Source organism: Neodiprion pinetum, chromosome 4 (genome assembly GCF_021155775.2).
Source record: "Neodiprion pinetum isolate iyNeoPine1 chromosome 4, iyNeoPine1.2, whole genome shotgun sequence".
In the NCBI taxonomy this organism is placed as follows: Eukaryota; Metazoa; Arthropoda; class Insecta; order Hymenoptera; family Diprionidae; genus Neodiprion; species Neodiprion pinetum.
This window is the reverse complement of record NC_060235.2, coordinates 16,234,125-16,254,904: the sequence shown is the minus strand read 5'-3', so window position 1 is coordinate 16,254,904 and position 20,780 is coordinate 16,234,125. Positions and strand designations below refer to the sequence as shown.

The 20,780-nt window shown below is 42.4% G+C and overlaps 1 protein-coding gene and 1 long non-coding RNA gene across 6 annotated transcripts; one reads left to right on the top strand and one right to left on the bottom strand.

Annotated features, from left to right (window-relative positions):
• The first annotated feature begins 4,304 nt into the window (after nt 1–4,304).
• Nucleotides 4,305–17,668, top strand: LOC124217518 (polycomb group protein Psc-like). Of its 5 annotated transcripts, none has more exons than XM_046623267.2 (6): nt 4,305–4,664; nt 6,211–6,414; nt 14,057–14,147; nt 14,248–14,351; nt 14,517–14,887; nt 15,365–17,668. In XM_046623267.2, exons 2-6 carry the CDS (start codon nt 6,300–6,302, stop codon nt 17,357–17,359), a joined length of 2,676 nt encoding a protein of 891 aa, XP_046479223.1. In that variant the 5' UTR covers nt 4,305–4,664; nt 6,211–6,299; the 3' UTR covers nt 17,360–17,668. The 5 variants fall into 5 exon arrangements, with proteins under 5 accessions (XP_046479223.1, XP_046479222.1, XP_068991360.1 ...); XM_046623266.2 differs by having other exon boundaries at nt 6,208–6,414; XM_069135259.1 differs by lacking the exon at nt 4,305–4,664 and adding an exon at nt 5,254–5,271.
• LOC124217526 (uncharacterized) lies at nt 17,497–20,778 on the bottom strand. Its single transcript, XR_006882835.2, has 3 exons — nt 19,914–20,778; nt 19,461–19,555; nt 17,497–19,305 (listed from the first exon to the last, which is right to left on the bottom strand). It is a non-coding gene; the product is annotated as an uncharacterized lncRNA (long non-coding RNA).
• Nucleotides 20,779–20,780: the final 2 nt, after the last annotated feature.

The following is a 20,780-nucleotide window of genomic DNA, read 5'->3' as shown; positions in this document are numbered from 1 at the left end:
AGTGTGAACCGCAGATTACATATATTTATACCCGCCAGGCACCGATGCGGATCAGGGGACTATGAAGAGGGAGACTGTCAATGTCATATTCTCGGTGTTCATGTCGCCACCGCGAGTTTTCGACTCTCGATGCACTCGAATCTCCAGGAAAACCGAGAATGCTACTTCCATTCTGGGACTGTAATGCACAACCTGCAAGGAATGATACCAGGAATCCTGGAATGTGTAATACGTTTCGACACATTGGTATCAACGCAACCAGTCGTGATCCCTGTGAGGTCTTGCTCGTCAATGACGCCCGCCTATCGAAACTCATTCTATAATTATAGAATATGGATTATAAAATGTCGCCCTATGTTGGGTTAGTATACTGATCGACACTTCACCTCGTGCAGATGTAGTCGGTACGGTCTACCGACATAATGGTCCTGCGAACGACCGGCCGAACAGTTTTTCTCAAAAGCAAATCTACGAGCATTCGAGGGAATGTCGACCGAACAAAAGGGTGCAATAAGTTTTCGGCAAACTATAAAATTGCGCAAACTAACGGTGTTTTCTGGACGAGGTTTTTCCCGCTGAACTCGCCCGTCGCGCTATGATTCCCTCTATAAAACCCAATGGCACTTAATAAAATTTGGAGCGCTGGTTCTCGGAATCATTTATTAATTGTGGCTTTCACAACGTAGATAGAAGAACACTGTCGTCAGACCTTCCATTTGGAATGATTATCAAAAAACGAGAAACTGGAACGGACCGCCGCGCGTAGACTCCGCGTGGCATAGAGATCACCTTACTCCTCTTTCCATTTATATACGATAACGATGCCTTAATAATCGCATGGTCATACTTTGCGGGTATATATGGTATATTTCTACCGACCATACATCATTGTATCACCGAAAATTATTCTACCCTGTCGTTCTTTACCTGCAGTAAATGTCCAGATCATATCCATATCCCATGACCTATATATGCTCCCAAGCAAAAGGTTTGACACATATCGGAATATTCTTTTCTTCCTGTTATGACATGCCTTATGCCCTGACGTCGATGCCGCAAGCAGTTAGAGAAAAAGCCACGTCCTGAAATACGTTAAATTACAGTTCCATTATTTATGAAGCTGAAGCTAGCAACCAGAGTCGGCAGCCATACGTGTTAAACTTTTGGAGATAGAAAAATGCAGTTCAGTTTCATCCTCATTGTTCTGCAAAAGTATTGGGGGTTCGAGGTATTTCGCAAAATTTTAATTTTCGGACTTCATTAGGTACCTACCTTATTCGAACGAACATTAGGACGCTTGGCTGCTATAAGTTTCAGCCTGTCCCATTATTCAGGTACCTTGAGACATCCAAATCCTGATGTCTACCTGTACCCGAACCTGCGGAATGACGATGGGGCGCGCCCCCGCCCCTTGTACCTATACCACCTTAATCGCGGACCTAGGTAACTCGTTTCTCCCTTCCTCTTCCATCCGCACCCTTACGTCCAACAGATACGCACCACACGGGATTTTTCATGCGGTGCATTACACGTAGAAGGTGCGGGAAAAGAAGAAGGGCTTCCCATGTACCGAGGGCGAAGCGATCCTTCTTTGTGATTGGTCGCAGGCTAGCCCATCGAGCGGGGAGGGAGGAAAGGAAGGTGTGGGGGAGGGGAGAAGGTCTCGACGAAGGAGGGAAGGAAAAAGAAGCGGAGATGGTGAAGGGGAAAGAGTGCGTGGCGTCGCTTCAGGAGGGGAACGAGGCGAGTCTGGGGGGAGAGGAGAGAAGGGAAGAGAATGAAACGAAACGGAACAGGCGAGGAGGCCGCGAGCGGCGAGGGTCTGAACTGAAACGGGAAGGCAAGGTTACACGATCAGGAAACGTTTGAGGGGTGACGCGAAATGTTTTACCCTTCCAACCGACGGGCTGAAACTTTTCCACGAGCTGCATCGTGTGTCAATTACTTGCCTGCACTTGGTGATTTCAGCCCGCAGCCCCCTCCACCACATTTCTCACTTTATTCTCGTTCCCTCTCTCTCTCTCTCTCTCTCTCTCTATCTTGTTCTCTGTCGATGCTCGTCGTGTCGTTGCCGACGTCGCGTACCGTCACTACGCTTTGGGTGGACTCGCAGCCGCCGCGTGCGGATGTATATACCTATATATATATATATACATATACACATATATACCTGTGAATATATGTATACATGTATACCTATATACCAACATTTCTCTCTTTCTCGTTTTCTCTATGCCTTCTCCTGCTCCTGTTCCTGCTCCTGCTCCTGCGGCTGTTGCTGCAGCCACACACGATAAGTACGTTCGTTCTGTGCCTGTATGTGCGTGTATACGATGAATAATGTACCGTGTGTGTCGGGTGTACGGTATACTTAAGATACCTACACTAGATATACTACTCTCCGTATACGTATACACATATACGTAGGCACAAGTGCGTGTGTATAATATTTTAGGCATAGTTGGTGGGAGGAAGGGGGCGAGAAGGTCCCTTGGCGAACGAACGTTGTGGAGCAGGGCGGAGGCTCGGTCCCTTTACCAATATTATTCCCCTCCGCCCTTCTCCGTTTCATATACGAGTACATGGTGTACGTGTACGACCACATCGGCGCCTTGGCTCTCCCTCTTCCCCACCCATTTTTCCCCTCTCTGCTACTCGCCCAACATATAACACGATACACAGAGAGAGATGAAGAGAGGGAAAGAGAGATAAAGTGAGAAAAGAGGCATTACGTATCGGTATGGATGGCAACAGTACGTGAAATGAGATGAGGGTACGTAGCCAGAGGCTTGAATACGTTGCTCTCGCGAAATATGCGTGTACAAAGGTATGCGTACGCATATGTCCATGTACGCCCGTGTACATATATGTGACCACCGCATACGACTACCGAATTTTGATGTATCATTGCAAATTAGAGTGATGAATTTGCCTGTGCACTGGGTATGCGTACAAACACGCATGCCGATAGGGATACAGATATAAGTTTACTTCAAAGTGACGTGTGAAAGAGTGCATCGCGTACGTTTTCCTCGAAGCGCCAAAGCGATAGGTAGGTACGTACATACGCACAAGTTACTTCTAGTGTTTCGACGATCACTGCATATCCGTACGTGCATTATAATGACGTGTGAGAAGTATTCGTAAGGGTAACAAGATCGAAAAACAACTCTTAACGTGCGTTGTTGTAGATGGTGGATTATACAATTTATACAATAATAAAATGCGTACCGTCTACGTACCTATAATGCATGTGTACAAAATCTTTGTAATCTTTAATACTCATACGTTTTGGGGTGACAATATTCAAGCTTTGATTCTAAAAAGAAGATGAGGGAAGGAGCAATGAGATGATATATATCTCTCGTTCGAACAAAGCATTCACCCGTATCTCGCAATTCTCATCTTCTCTTCCTCTTTTCGTACTCCTCTCCTCGGAAGATAGAATAGTATAACAATGGGAGAACAGAGGAGAACCGCAAGACGCGGGTGACTTCGGACTCTCCGTTTTATGCGCACGGCAGAGCGTGGTACAGCGCTCCATATATATATACCTAGCATATATATACCTAGTACGGTATACATAGAAGAACGAGAGAACGAGCGGAGTCGCTGGTAGATATCTCGAGTCCCCCGGATCTCTATCCACTCTCTTCGCCAGTCTATCTCTCCTCCTCTCTCCCCCTCGCTCCTCTCTCTCTCCGTCTCTCGCGGTGTTCTTCTTTCATTTTTTTTTTTTTGTTCGTTCTCCCTCGTTCTCTCCCTTCTCTCGCCGCGCCCTTCGTTACTTCTTTTAATTCCCGGCTCCCTTCATTCGCCGTACCCCCAGGAAGAAGCGCTGCCGATGGGCAGGGGACGGGAATAAAGGGGGCCGCGCATCCCACGCGTGTGCGTGTCTCTACCATCATCACCCCCCGCCCCCGTCCGTCCATTACGTCTACCCGCACACGCTCGCGATGAGCCGCGTTAGCTTGAGAGAGCATGAGAGAGCGAGAAAGCGAGAGAGAGAAAGAGAAAGAGAGTAATGGTTGGTCGGAGAGTGAGAGTATAGTGATCGCAAACGTGAACGGTGCTGCCGAAGCCCGGGAGGTAGGACAGAGTCCGTCAGGGGAGGTACGGAAAACACGACTGGGGGGGTCGTCGAGAGAGCCGAGAAGGGTGGTAAATAATAGACGTAAGGGGAGCGAAGGGCACGGCGCGCGGCGATGCGCCGAGGAGGCGAGGGACCGAGGGGAAACCACCACCACCACCAGAAGAGAGAGACTCTCCCTCGTTTGGTTTAGTTTGGCGCGAGACGTCCTGGTGATCGGTTGTGCGTTAACCTTTCCGCGCCACGTTTACATCGTGAGTCTCCCTCCTCTCCCACTCTCTTCCGCCAACCCTCGCTCTCCCCCCCCCCCCCTCGCCCCCCTCCCCGCAGCGCCCCTCATCAAGGCTATTCCGACGGCTGAAGTTCGGGTTTTTAACGCTTCGTGCAGCATGGCGCTGACTGTACCGCTGTTCAAGATTCTCCGTGGATCGCCGCAACTGCCTATGGATATACGTGGACACGACTACCAACACTGATATCGCCGTTGCTCCTGCTAGTCGGCTGCCCTGTCGCTCGGCGGTGACTGGATTATTCTCTGTGGATCTTTATATGCATTGTTTTCTCATGCCGTGCTGTACGTAACCGCGATACAAATAATTATCAGTTTTTAGTATCCTCGACGATTTCAATGACTTCGTCGTCCCGACTCTTTGTAACGATTTAAAAGTTACCATTCGACACATGTTCAACTCTGTGTGTGATGGCGTTGCTTCTTACGAACCTGCGTCTCATACGTACAAACATACATCCATACACCTACACTCGGTATACAGAGATATGCCGCATTTAGGTATACACATAATCTCCCTCTGCAAATCGTTGCCTGCTCTCCACCCTGTCGAGTTCAGGCAATTTTCATGCACTTTCCTCACAGCTCTTGCGTACTTGTACGAATCTGTTTGTTTCGTTGACATTATAGCTGCATGTGTGCATGAGCGTGTGTGTGCTTGTGTGGGACACATCGCATATTCGTAAGTTCAGACCTCCTACTAGAGTTAGCGAGTGAGTGTTGAAGAGAGAGAGAGAGAGAGAGAGAGAGAGAGAGAGAGAGAGAGAGAGAAAGAGAGAGAACAAGTAGGCTGCTGCATATCGCGAGTACACAAAGAGAGGAGGGGAACGAAACTCTCCCAATAACACGGAGAGTTTTTAAACCATATACTGTACATTCATTTTCCGCCATGGTATGTATGTATATATGCATGTACAGTCGGTATAGTTATGTTTACGTTGCGCCAGGGATCTACCGATATTTAATAGGTACGTACATACCTATGCGGAATAGACCTTAAACGACTATTGATGCTTCTCATTCTCGTTTCTTTCTCTCCACGACTGACTGCATGCGGGATATGGAAAAATTAATGGTTGTACTGAGAATGATTTCGTTTTCCGGCCGAAAAACATGTTCCGTTGTAGATTGTTGCTTGGTTTAACAAAAATTGATTATACCAACGTATGCATATACACGGGCATGCAAGTCGGGAAAAACGCTATACTCGCGTACAACGTGAAATTGAAAATCGGAAAACTGCATGACTGTATTCTCGACTATACCTACGTACTCGACGATGGAAGGGAAGGTAGTGAAAGGGAATGGAGGGAAGGACGGGACGGCAGGGTAGGACAGGGGGGGCTTCTCGCTACCTGAGAGTCCTTTATGAAAGTGGGGTAACCTAAACCTAAACCTAAACACATGCTATGTTGGGTACCGCCTGAGCTCCGGTGCATAGCAGCAATGTTTTGTACGTAATATGATTGTAGCAGGAGAGAAAAAAAAATTCACTCATCACGTACCGCGATGAAAAATATCGTAAAATATTCCGATCGTATACACGAGACCTTCAGTCCTTACCGACGGCCGGTGACACCGCTAAGCTTAATTGACGCATGAAATGAAACTAAGGGAACGAAAACGAAAGTCCCAAATTTCGGACGATCCTTGGTAGGCACATAAAAATCGATTATATATATATCTATATATGTATATACGAGCTACACGAAGCATCATTTTCCATTGACTTGCGATTATTGCAAACAAAATGCAATGAAACTCGTATCCTCCGAAAATGTGAAAACTTTTGAACAATGCGGCATGTTTGTTTCTCTTTATGTTTCAGTAGCCTGGGATTATGTTCAAGCAGTAAAACAATAGAAGGCGAAAGGGAGAAGGGAGAGAGAGAAGAAAAAGAAGTAAAACTGAGTTGTAAATATGGCGGGTATGGGAAGGAGAACGTATCTTCGAGATGTGAACCCCTATTTGATATGTCCTCTCTGCAGAGGATACCTCGTAGATGCCACTACTGTCGTTGAATGCCTTCATTCGTGTGAGTATAATACATCCCTGATACAACTTATTATTCACATTTGTTTAGACACTTTAACGATATAGCATTCGCCAACGACACGTGTTGCGTTTCCGAAGTTAGTTTCGTTTCTCTCTTCTTTTTATATTCTTGTAACACACATTTTATGTCGAAAACAGCTTAATCAATAAGCCCATGTATAGGTACATGATATACGCAATATATGTTGCGTCAAAGCATTATTAGGAGTGAAACTTAATTTCGAAAGAAACAAGACTTAAGAGAGACAGGAAAAAGAGCGTTAAAGAATGAAAACGTATTATTTGATTCCACTTCCTGGGTATGGGATAATCAATCTCTGTGTTACTGATTATAAAATTATATACATACCTCACCTTCAAACACTCAAAATCAGACGTCACTGGTGTTACGGTGAATTTCTTTCCTGGTGAAAACAATTTCTAAAATATTCTACGAATTTTTAGAGAAATTGAAACAATTCGTATTATTTCGTATAAAATTCTAAATATACATATCTTTTCATAAGGGATTGTTAATCTTTTTTCAAAATTATAAGTTACTGCAGTTTTTTTATTGAAAAAATACAAACTTTCATAAGAATCTACAAGGTTTTATGAAAACCCGCATATTTACAATTTTTTACGGAAACAATTTTTTTTTTACGAAATTGTACGAAATGTTCCAATTTTTTTAAAAATTTGTAGAAAATCGTAGAAATCGTTTTCACTAGGGTTGTAATTATGGCAGTACAATATTATATAAGTATGTATCTATGTATGTATATATATTGTAACAACGGGGGAAATTAAGAAAGGTCTAAGAGAATCAAAGAGTTCTCTGTGCGATTTAAGCGAACGCCGAGCCAAAGAAGTCTCACAAACAAGGAATATTTTAGAAAGAAAATAGATGTATTTGGTCACGAAGTTCTCTTTTTAAAGTCCAGAGACTGACTGGTTTTACACTAATATTTGTTGACCAGCAACCCTATTCATTTTATGACATATGAAAACTACAGTCAAAGATGACTACTAGATCACTAAAAAGACGATAACACGGGTGATTGATGATTTCACCCTTTATAACATTACTCCCCCTCGAGGAAAGAGTCGTCCCGACTCGTATAAAACGAAACAATTGTAAAAGTGTTCTAGTAGCAGGTGCTCGTAGATGGGCTATGGCCCTAGTTTTTTTTTAAAAACATCTGGAATTCGCTAACGGTCTCAAGGGAAACCATAGAAACCCTTGAGCAGATGCCCGAGCACTAAATTCAAAACCCCAAAAATCATTATGTTCAGTGTTTTTCACAAAGGTGAGTGTAAAGGGTAAGTTGGTGAGTTCTTCATGAGATTCCTTGGCCGAAAACACATTGGAACATTGGAACACCTCGAAGAAGGAACTCGAGAACAGATCGCGCCAGGATGCTTCGGAAGGGCAGGAGACAGAAGGGATCCCAGAGGAAGAGATTTTCTGGCGTTCAAAGTTCTTGCGGGGATCAAGACAAGGACAGGTGAACCGGCCCCGGGGTTTTCTCCGGACACAGCACACCCTAGAGTTGGGAGGACAAATTGAGAGGAAGCGGATGATTCCCAATTCGCTAAGCAAATTTGGGGGGAAAATACGCGATTGATTGGATTTATAATTCATTCAATAGAAAGAAAAGGAACGATCTTATATGAATATCCGGAGAACCCAGGCTAAGACCGGACAAATAGCACAGCTGGAGGTATCATCGGGAACAGGTAAAGGCGGCAGATTCGTCGGGGAAAATCTATAAAAACTCAAAGAAACTGACATATTGGTTAGAAAAATAAGAAAGGATCGATCAATCGCTCACGACTTCATCCAAGCGCAGAACCGAAGCACTCTTCAAGCCAAAGAAATCGATGTATCAAAATTTCCCGTATCGAACAACATCGAACTAACCTTAACCTGTCAATGAACTTTCTAACCTTCAGAGAGCTACAAAAACGTCGCCCTTGACTGATAAGGAGCTAAGCGATCCAGATGAACGACTTTGGATTTGGTACGAGGGGAACGTCTAATTCTGAAAACAACATCGTTAATCCGATCAACAATAAAATAAGGACCTTCCCAATTACTCTGGAGTTCGGGACAACGCCCTTGTTGTCGACGAGGTTGAAATAACCAAACGGAATCTCCCTTTTCAAATTTTAAATTTCTAGATCTGATGTCATAACGATCCTTAGTCTTATCGGAGGCCATACGAATTCTTTCCCTAGCAAATTCATGAACCTCGTCCAATTTTTGACGGAAAACCGAATTAAAAATCACCTGGGACGAAGCCACGGAAGGATTGACGCCCTTTTCTAAATCTAACGGAAGTCGAAGATCCCGACCTGTCAACATCATAGCTGGAGAAAAACCGGTAGTGTTGTGAATTGCAGAGCGATACGATAAAAGAAATAAGGGAATCCACTCATCCCAATCTTTCTGATCCTGATCAACGAAAGAAGAAAGATAACGAAGAAGCGTCCTATTCAATCTTTCTATCATTCCATTAGACTGCGGATGCAAAGCGGTGGTACGAGTTTTTCTAATCCCTAAAATTTGAAGGAACTCCTTCATCAAATTCGACTCAAAATTTCAACCCTGATCTGTGTGTAATTCTAGAGGAGCTCCGTAACGACAGACGAATTCACGAACGAAAGCTCGAGCAACGGTGCTAGCTTCTTGATTCGGAATTGGGACTACTTCTAACCACTTTGTAAAATAATCTGCTATCACCAGGGCATACCGATATCCTGACCTAGAAGGAGGAAGAGGGCCTAGGATATCCATTGCGACTCTTTCAAATGGAGCTCTATATTTGAAGAGAACTCTTCCCTTTTCCACGAGGTCCTTTCTTGGCTAAAAAAACCGTTCAATTTCTGCACCAATTTTCAACGTCAGCTCGGCAGTGAGCCCAAAAATACCTTTCTCTGATCCTACCTAAAGTCTTATTAGAAGCGAAATGGCCACCGACAGGTGAATCATGAAAGCTTGACAAAATCTCGGCTATCTTTTCTCTAGGAACCAGAAGCTGCAAACGTACCGACCTGGAGTCAGGTGATTCCCATTTCCTATAAAGCAAGTGATCGAGGAGAAACAAGGAGTCCCACTGCGTCCAGTAAATTTTCAAAAACTGACTCATAGAAGATACTTCTTCCCACTGAGGCCAGACTCCTCAGGATTTCCAATTCCGAACTAGGAGGAGATCTGAATCTTTCTCCTGGGCGATGATCCAGTCTTCTTTATTTTCAACGAGAGAAATTTGACGAACGTTAAGCGAGGGATCTTTCTGTTTATTTAAACGAGAGCACTGTTTGCAATCGTCCCCGCACGGACGACGAGAAAGTGCATCAGCATTACCATGCAGAACTCCGGGACGGTGTTTAATTTCGAAGTCATATTGACCTAACCTCTCCAACCATCGAGCTACTTGGCCTTCAGGTGATTTGAACGAAAGAAGCCAAGTTAAGGAAGCATTGTCTGTCCGAATCAAAAATTTCCTTCCATAAAGATAATGATGGAAATGGCAAATAGATTTTACCATCGCTAATAATTCCCTACGGGTAACACAATAATTGCGTTCCGGTTTAGACAAGACCAGACTGAAATAACTAATAACGCGCTCTTGGTTATCCTGAATTTGAGACAAAACCCCACCTATACCACAGAGAGAAGCGTCAGAATCTACGATGAATTGAGAATCGGTGATGGGATAAGCTAATATCGGCGACGAAGTTAATATTTTTTTAAGGAGAACAAAGGCTCCTTCGCATTCGGAAGTCCAATCAAAAACAACTTTAATTCCTGTAAGAGCATGGAGGGGTCTCGCTATAGAAGCAAAGCCCTTAACGAAACGTCTGTAATAAGTACAAAGTCCTAAGAAACTTTGAATCTTTTCTTTTGAATCGGGACGAGGCCAGTTCGAGACCTTTTCTATTTTAGAAGGATCTGTCTTAACACCTTCCGCTGAAACGACGTGTCCGAGAAAAGTTACTTCCTTTTTGAAAAAATGACATTTTTTGGGACTCATTTTTAGACCAGCTTGGAATAAACGACTAAAAACCTGCTTAAGATTTTCCAATTCTTCATCAAAAGTCTTACCGAACACGATAATGTCATCGAGATAAACTAAACAAATCTTGCCAATCAGACTTTGAAGGGCGAGTTCCATCGCTCTTTCGAAGGTAGCTGGAGCATTACAAAGGCCAAAAGGCATAACTTCAAATTGCCAAAGTCCACCTAACCCTGTGACAAAAGCTGTTTTCGCTTTGTCTAACGGATTCATTTCGACTTGCCAATAACCGCTCTGTAAATCTATCGTAGAGAACCAACTGGCACCAGATATTAAATCAAGGGTATCTCCTATCTGAGGAAGCGAATATGCATCTTTCTTGGTGACCTCGTTCAACTTCCTATAATCTATACAAAACCTCTTGGAACCATCTTTTTTATTGACTAAGACAATGGGAGAAGCCCACGGACTCGAAGACGGCTCAATAACATCTGCTGTTCTCATATCTTCTACTAATTTTTCAACTTCCCTGCGACCGTTTAAAAGAAGCCGTCTAGCTGCCTGTTTAATCGGAGCGTTATTCCCTACATCTATCGAAAGCTTAGCGATGATACATCTCGCGATGTCGGCAGAGTCTTTAGCGAAAGTCTCTTTAAAATCGTTAAAAAGGCAAACGAGACTGTTAGTCTGAGCGATATCTAAATCTTTAGAAGACCTAGTAAAGAGTTCCGTGAGATAAGAAGGAACAACTAAAGAGTTCGAAACATGTTCTAAAACGCGCAAATACGAGAGGGTTTCTTTCTGTTGAGAAGAGTTAATATACCTAGACGTTTCGAGGTTGATTTTACGGTAACCAGAACATAGAGTCGAATCCCCGGTAGAAATGACGCAGTTGTGAGCGGAAAGAAAATCTACGCCTAAAATGCCTTTATCTTCTATATCAGCTACTAGAACTTCATGTGGGGATTGAAGACAATCCGCTCCGCTACTGTTACCTGCACGGCCATCTTACCTACGACAGGGGTAGTTGCTCCGGTAGCGGAGCGAATAGACACAGAAGGATTAATTGAAGCAAGAGACGAAATCATATCAGGACGAACAACGGAAATTTCGGCTCCGGTATCTATCACCCACAAACAACCTGGTCCGTTAACGGAACCTTTAGCATATATGCCGGTACGACGCAGGCCTCTTACCACGAACTGTGAAGCAATAGGGCTAAGGAACTTGGCAGAAACCGATGATATCCGCCCTTTCGAAACATCGGTAGCTAGTTTCCTGAATTCGGAGGAACAGAAGGTTGCGCTGCCCAAACCGGATTAGAGGGTGCTCTCTTGAAGGCATTATTGCGCCACGAATCTTCCGCAGTCTTCAACTGACGGTCGAGTTTGAAACAATTCTTCGCGACATGTCCCCTTACGCCGCAAAACTGGCACTCTAAGACAGGCCGATTGGAGTTTGATCTATTGTGGTAACGAGAGAAATCACTATTTTTCCTTCCTGGAAGAGAATCTGAGCTAGGCTGATTGACTGAAGGACGGGACGAAGAATTTTCTGAAGGTTCAGCTTGGTTTAATCGATGAAGTTGACGCGAACCTAAATCTTCCTCGTTTATGGCTTCTAATTCTAAGGCCTTAATAATTGCTTCATGTAAAGAAGTTGGAGCTGCGAGCCTCAGATGATACCGAAGCTCCGGATTCCGAATCGCATTAATGAATTTCGCCCGAGCTATCTGATCTCTAGCTTTTTCTGCACAATCAGTAAGGGAGTGTCGAGCGAGACGTTCGATGTCATTTCCGAGAGAGGCTAAATCTTCCTTGGGTCCTTGACGTCTATTTTCAAACTGAGTGAGATAAAGTTTGGAAAGATGTTCTTCGCCAAACCGAAGTTTAAGAGCCGCACAAATGCTGTCGAAATTTTCAGAATCCGAATCTGAAAGCGATCCAAGAACCACCAAGGCCGGACCGGACAAAGAGGCTGTCAAATTAGCTGCTTTCTGGGACGGATTCCAACCATTAACCTTACTTATCATGTTGAACTCAGACGAACCGTCATACGAACCGGGCTTCAAATTCGATTGTTTCGAGGGCAACTCTACAATACTCGCGGCAGGTACAGAGACCTGATTGAGTCCGAACGAGCTCTGAGTCTGCGGAGAGAGAACATTGACAGTACCGCGCGATTTTAAAAAGGCCAAGAACTCTGACTGAATATCCACGCTAGGATGAGACGACGCGACAGGAGGCTCAACTACTTCTGAAATATCACGTGACGGAACATTGTGGCATTGCGGAAAAGAGCTAACCTGAGCTTGTCGCGAGACATGAGTAGGTGGAAAATTATTAGCAACAGGGAAAATTTCGCCTTCCCCATAAATGGCGTCAGACCTTAATTGATCCGGAATTGAATGAATGAAGGTCCTCCTTGCTGGGACTGGGACTGAAGGAAGAGAAGTCCTACTACCTGGGGACGGGATTGGGCGAATTGGGAGTTCCTGCGGCTGCTCCTGTAGCCTCTGCACACCTTGCAGGGTCCCAATCAGCGCCTGGGACACGATTTCCTGTTGTTGACGTTGTTGAGAGAGGAGTTCGTGCAGAAGATTCTGCTGTTCTTGTCGCTGCTGTTGCTGCTGTTGTTGTTGCTGCTGTATCTGTCGCATCAGCAAATCTTGATTTCCTTGGATGAGCTCTGCCAAGAGAGCTAGTTGGGCCTGGGGCTGAACCTCAGCTTCCCAACGAGGAGAAACGGGAGGAAACGCCGGTTCAGGAGAGCGCTGGCACGACGAAACGCATCCGGCAGCTCGTCGCTCCGCGCGTGATGCTCTCGTCAGAGGAGATCTTTGCATTTTTTTGTATACTTCTTTTCACTCAAAATCCACTCAAATGGCACAGAAGAGATCCCGCTTCTGACACCAATGTAACAACGGGGGAAATTAAGAAAGGTCTAAGAGAATCAAAGAGTTCTCTGTGCGATTTAAGCGAACGCCGAGCCAAAGAAGTCTCACGAACAAGGAATATTTTAGAAAGAAAATAGATGTATTTGGTCACGAAGATCGCTTTTTAAAGTCTAGAGACTGACGGTTTTTACAATAATATTTGTTGACCAGCAACCCTATTCATTCTATGACATATGAAAGCTACAGTCAAAGATGACTACTAGATCACTAAAAAGACGATAACACGGGTGATTGATGATTTCTCCCTTTATAACAATATATATATACATATACATTATGCGGGTTAGTCGTACACATGACGACACCTTTTCACCGACGGTACATAGTTACATACCTATAGCTGCCGACTACCACGGAGGTCCTAAACGGCAAAACTAATAAACTGTCCTCTCTTGGAAGTCCATTGCCGGAATGCGTTGGCCTCTAAACAAACCTGGTTGCGGGCGTTTTATTTTTCCTCCTATATTTGTTGCCTTTTTGAATCCCCGATGAACAGTGTGTTCCATCGTTTTCTTTCAATTCATCTCTTTTCTCTCGTTACTGACCATTCATTTTTATGTTTTAGAAGTGAACAGTGCGCGTGTTTGAAAGACAATCTTGCATGAATGCTTTGTTTTTTTTATATATAGTTTCCAATATTTTAATACGAAATTTACTATTTTCAGTCTGTAGAAGCTGCATACTAAAGCATTTGAGTGCAGAAGCTCATTGTCCAACGTGCAATCATGTCCTCAATAATGCCAAACCCGATATCAAGTAAGCATAAAAGAGACTGACAATGAGAATTATATTTGTATAAAAAATAAACATAACTACTTATGGTGGACACTATTAAATTGGTATCTTTTATTTACAGGGCTGACAAGGCATTACAGGACATCGTCTATAAATTGGTACCCGGACTTTATCACAAAGAAATGCGGAGAAGACGGGAATTCTATAAGAAACACCCTGAGCACGGTAATCTTTATTATTGTGCAATTATCTTTAGTCAAAGTTGCGATGAATTATTTTTATCGTGTGAAACAGTGTTTTTTTTCTTATTATTTCACTTTGTTTACTTCATTTGGCCGTCTTGATGTGTTTTATTGAAGTTTTCTTTATTTTGCCGCGAATTTTGAACAGCCGATTCGGCCACGCCAGAACAAAGAGGCGAGGACGTTAGTGGGAGATTGATTTTTGCCCCCGAAGATGCAGTAAGCTTGAGTCTGGAGTACTTGCCACCCGGTGCCGACCCCTTGACCTTGGGGCCGACGACCAACGATGTGGATTCCATACATCGCAATATAAATAATAACAACAACAACAACGATAACGCCAATAGAAGATATCTCCAGTGTCCAGCGCTGGTAACAATCGCGCATTTGAAGAAATTCTTGGCTCTCAAGTACAGTGTTGACTTAACTCGATACACCATAGAAGTTTGCCATCGAACTGCTCCTCTGCCTGAACACTGGACCCTCATGGACGTCGCCTATATGTATGCGTGGAAAAGGGTGAGTCATACAAGGGCCAATTACATTTTCAATCGTCATTTGGTGTATTCAGTTTATTGCTGGATTGAATTTTCATTAACGCAATAAGACTTTCTTATAATTGTATGGTTTTGATATCGTATAATCGGATTATAGTTTCCTAGACTAGAGTACAGGAGTCCAATCTCTAAGGCGGAGAGGCAGAAAAGGCGTCCGCAAAACCCCGATATTTAATAGTGCACGGTTTTATCACCAGCGTTGCTCCGGACGTTCTGATCCTATAAATATAGTAATACAGTGATATAGTGACCAAAATTATAATAATTATAATAAACATAAATATGTGCGGCAACATCGGTCCAGAGTAACGACAGCGCCGCTGTAGCGGAACCCTTATTTCTCATGATTTCGCGGACACATCTTCAATACAGAGATTGGACTCCTGTACTTTAGTCTCCATGCTTCCATTAATTACATGTAATCGATTCTCATTTTCAGAATGCACCGATGAGATTTTTCTATCGCATCGCGCAAGAAGAACCCCGGCTGGAGGCTCCGCCTCACGATCGACCATCGACTCCAGGCCTTGGGGCAAGTTTACCTCCTGGTGATTCAGCTCCAATTGATACCAATGATATCAAACATGAGAAAGATTCTAAACAAATAGTTGTCGATACGAAAGAAGCACCGCAAGTAAAAAGTCCCATAAAGATATTGAAAAATTCTGAAGGTCGGTACGAGGTTCTGAAAAGTCCTACAACCCGGAATCCTCTCATTCCCACGAGTGGCAATAGTTTGGAACAAAAAAATCTTAGTCCCGAATTCAGTGTTGTTAGTATCGGCGATGGGCAGAGTTCGAATGGAGTTAAAATTACACTCAAGCAGTGCTTGCCGAATACTCTGTCCTTGAAGAAACCAAAAGTAATCAGTAATGTTATGCTGCGTCGCTGTCCAATAAAAAACGATATTCAAAAGCCTTTAAATATGGAGCAGGTCCAGCGGCAAAGGTCTACGAACCAGGCAAAAACACCGATCACTGGGGATAAAACTGTGACGGGAAAAGAAAAAACAAGTGTAAAAGATGCCGAGATAGAATCGCAACAGGATAAGCAAAAGCGTAAAGTAACTTTTGGTGAAACACCTGCCGTGTCTGCGTTACCTAAAGTCAAACTGAATGGCGACTGTGGAACTGTGACTAACAAGAAACCAGCAGAGCTTACAGAAAAGAAACAGTTCCTTCAGAGCTTTCAACTCGCAGCTAGAGATTCTAAGAATGAAACACCGTTGCTAAAGGACTCGGTAAAAAATGTCGCTCCTAAAGTTGATGTTTATACTTTTCCAAACGAACCTTCTCCACTGCCGGCTGGTGCTGTTAAGAGAAAATGCCCCCCTGGTCTGCCGATATTCGAAGCTAAACGACGAAAACTTCCGTTCCAAAATCAGCCAAAAAAACTTACCGTCAAACCATTGAACAGGCTGAAAACTAGCCAACAATCGCAAATACCGAATTCTACCAGTTCGGGTGTAAATTGCTGTGGGAATCCTGCGGGGACGACGACACCGGCTACGTTGGTAGCTGTGAGCACTGCTTGCGTCAAGTCTGCTAGTCCCAATGTTTACAATAATACTCGAAATTTATTGGATGGCTGCGGATTGAATATTCCGGCGAGCCTTAGTATAACACTGACAGCACCAAAGTCGCCAAGTAGTAGTAACAGCGCTGGAATCGACCCCGGAAACTTGAAGGACAATCAGATGAGCCTGTTGAATAAGGTTAACCCAAGCATTACGTTAAACGATCGATCAGTAGACCCGAGGGTCCTGAAAGCCCTGAAAACGGGCCAGATTCGAATGCCAGCGCCGAGTAAAACAAAGCCGAGAAATCAATCTGATAGGGAAATAAAGATCAGTCCTAAACGAAAAAAGGATCAGGACCAGCTAGGAGAAGATGCTCTAGACCTTAGCGGTGGCAAGAAAATTGACATTCATCCGCTCAGGATCCCCCAGCCAGTCTCAAAGCCCAAAGGTAAATCCGCCACAGCCGCTACCAGGGAGAATAACACCGCTCTAGGACAGGTCGTCACCCTTGTTGGTGGACAACGGTATTACAGAGCTCCGCCTGGGTCGCTCACACCGGCCGTGCATCGAGTAACTGATATTCCTCCACCCGCGAGTACCCGAACTCCTGTTTACGCTCCGTCTTGTCTTCCTAGCCCCACCAGTAGCAGCAGATCAAGTCTGTCGTCTGTTTTTCCCAGTCTACAGAGCCTGTTTGCTCTTAGCCAAGCGCAAAATAGACAACAGTTACAAATCGAGGCTAGACTTAGGCTGCCCCAAACAGATGGAAATTCCCCTAACAGTCCGAGCAAAAGCCATCTCGCTGCTCAGTGTGCACCCATAAAACCGGCAAGATCTTCTGTCACGTCATTGGCAGTTCCCATTATTAAACAACCGAACAACGCGCCTTTGCCTTGCGAGGGAACGCTGCGTTGACGGTGTTTTCGGTTTTTGTTTTTCTTTCTCTCAGTATCACGAACAATGTTAGTAAAGTGTGAAATTAGTGTAAACTTAATTCTATATGTCTCTCGCGATATATTGGCTACCAAAGACTTGGACATTTTTGTATTGGCTTACTAAACTTCTTTATACCAGACTGAAGCATGCGGCAAAGCGGGTAAATATAACGACGCTGCTGTTTATTTGATAAGAATAATGATCTGACGTTTGCGTTGAAGGCATTAAAAAACAGTTCGAGGATAGGGACGGACTAATATGAATATGAATAGTGAATATTGTTTGGTTTATTATTAATTTATTGAACTGAAAAAGTGAAAAAAGTATTTGTAGGATTATGTGAATAGGCTGTTTGAACGAAAAATATTATTTCCGCTGTCTCAATTGTTATTAACGACACTCTTCTCAACTATCAAAGTTCTATCCTTTTGCGAAGTTTTTACGAGTTTTTTGGTGTTTAGCTAACTAAACAAATTTAAAACTGACATATGCGGAAAAATTTTTCTAGTTATGATAAATATATATCAGTATTGTGTCTTGAATCGAAATAGAGTAATTTGTGGCTATTGTTGTTGATATCTTAGTTCTCATTCTATTTCGTTGATTGGTTATTGCATTGAATGATAATATTATCAGTAATAATGATGATTGTAATATTGTTACTTCACGTATATTTATGTGTTTGTATTATATTTTATATAATATTACACTCATGTCTATTAATAATTTTTTTTGTATCGATTATGTATATACTATACATACTATACATACATACTATATAACACAAAGGAGCATTATCTGATGTGATTTGCAAATTAGTTTATAAGGCATGACATTATACATACTATTTTAATACAATCATCGATAACTATGAAAGAGTTATTCATTGAAATTCAACAGTGTCATAAAACTGACACTGCATAGTAATGGGATCAATGTTACGTATACTGCTGCGCTCGATACGTGTATAATATATTGTGTACAAGAGCTTGAATATTCGTGCATAGCGTGAAAGTTTACGCAAAATGCACAATCATCAAATGTTAAATATACTTGAAAATATATCGTATCTTGGCGACAAGGGTGACACGACTGAAAAAACACTTATGTTAAGTACGAGTAGAAGAAGAAAAACAAAACTTTCAAAAGTTTGACGGGGCAATCTATTGGTCTTTGAAGGAAACTATTATTATCGAAAAGTCCATTCATACCGAGTAGGATGACTCGAATCAAAATTGGAATTCGTTTGGTTGCATCTTTAGTGGTAGAAACTAAGAGTGCTTTGAATTATGTCACTATTGTTAATTTGTAAATTTTTTTTTGATTAGGTTATGACATAGTTGTGTTTGAGTTCCATCGTTTTTCTAGCCCAAAAAATCCATATCTTTTGAATTTGAACAATTTTATTTCATGTTGTGTCCCTAATCCCGACTAACTTCAGCATTGGTGTTAAGCCTACTTATTGTTGAATTCTGTCATAGTTCTTGAAGTTTTCTCTCCTACATTTTGTGCTTATGACCACGGGATCATAGTAATACACTTTTAAATTTTTTTTTTTTTTTGTTACTCACTCACCGTTTCACCTTTAACTATTTATTTTGGCACAAGAACAATTGTGTATTGATGAGGAATGAGATAAAGGACATCCAGATGATTACAATAGAGTGAAACATCTTTTATTTTCCAACACCGCAACAGTGATTTTTTTGGTGTGCGCTGCTTTGCATTCGAGTTTCTCAATGTTGACAATTACTTTTTTTTTACCTTTCACCTTAATCCTGGCGTAATCCTGCTGTCACATGACGTTTTGAAATACAGTATTCCCGATCCATCCTTAACGACTTCAACACCTTCATATCGCCCATTTTAACTACATCACCATTCGTCGTGTTGCTGAAGTTGTTTCCAAGCTGTTCTACAAGTTGCTTAAAATTGATGAAATCAGTGTGACACATTGCGTTAACTTTATAAGGAGCTTCTCTTACTTTAGCTGAGAGAATTATTCTTGTATACTGAGATGGATGTAATTCAATTCCATCTGCTCATGTCAATTCGTATTAATTTTAATTAATTCATATACCATTGACGCGCCAATTCGACAAGTTATTGCCTCCTCGGTCTCCAGGTTCACGATCTTCGTCGAAACAACAGGTAGTGACCAGATTGAAAATGACACTACAATGTGTGTTAAGTTTCGGGCTCATTAAAATGAACAGTAATGACTTATTTGAAAATTAAAATGCAGGGAACCGTAATTATTGAAATTAGTCAGGCTTAAATAAAGACACAACTCGAAATAGTATTTCGTATATTGTAGTAACCTCTGTATGCAAACGATGTACATACATACTTATAATGACACAACTAAAGATAATACGCTGCAAGGACCACAATGACGCATTTTTGACCGATAAAGGTGGCATAATTACAAAAATGACATATTATATTAATAATTAATTATTGATTTATATTTCATCGAAATAAAGCGACACTTTTTGAGTTACGATACAGGGTAAAAAAATATTTGACTTACCTTATTCGTATGAAGTGTCACAATTTGAGATATTGTGTAACTATTCAAGTCTTATAACTGGTGTAAAGTTGGCTGCGAAACGTTTGAAACGACATACTTGATGCCCATCCGGTTCAAAATCGGCGCGCTACGATGACAACACTTCTGTCCTCTGGGTTGCGAGTTTTACGACTACACAAGTGTCACTTCGCGTGGTTAAAGATTCGAACCTCAGCAATGGAAATTGTATAGTATTAACATATATTTTTATTAACTCAAAAACGCCAATTTTAGAGTTGTTTGACCTTTGTGACCAAGGCGCGATATTTGTATCATACGTAATATAAATTACATTAGGCATTGATAATAAAAATCCATGCTCTGCAACCCCTGAATACAATTACTCGAATGAGAATTCAGTTAACAGTGGTATATTATGAAGACGATGTTACACATACCCTATACGTTGAAGTCTGTACTTTCTCTTTTTTATTTTATTTTTTTTCGTGAAGTATTGATAATTAATATTGATTTTGCTGAAGCGTTGCTGGAAGAATTTAAAGAAACCGTAATAGCGATCCGAAAGTTTCTGTATCGGCGGGAGCATGTAAATACATGCAATACCATAAAACACACAGAACCCCATTGGGTTCACTGCCGTTACCCGTCTTTATGATCAACGGCAAATATGGCAAGATTGAACAAGCAAATTTTTGGATGACAGGAGTTTATAATCCACAAGAAGTCTGTCTCGATTTGTAGGTGATTTCATTGGTCAGATCCAACTGACCTACTGAACTGGCCAATGAAATCAGCGGTCTTAGTTCAACGTTGAAAGACCAGACCGTTGTATGTGACGTCATAAACGTCATGAAATGCATATTTACA

Excerpts from the sequence above, each read along its gene's own strand:
- LOC124217518 (XM_046623267.2), top strand. The coding sequence starts at position 6,300 with ATGGCGGGTATGGGAAGGAGAACGTATCTTCGAGATGTGAACCCCTAT. Across the intron at positions 6,415-14,056 it reads CGTTGAATGCCTTCATTCGT|TCTGTAGAAGCTGCATACTA; the intron begins GTGAGTATAATA and ends TACTATTTTCAG. Across the intron at positions 14,352-14,516 it reads TAAGAAACACCCTGAGCACG|CCGATTCGGCCACGCCAGAA; the intron begins GTAATCTTTATT and ends AATTTTGAACAG.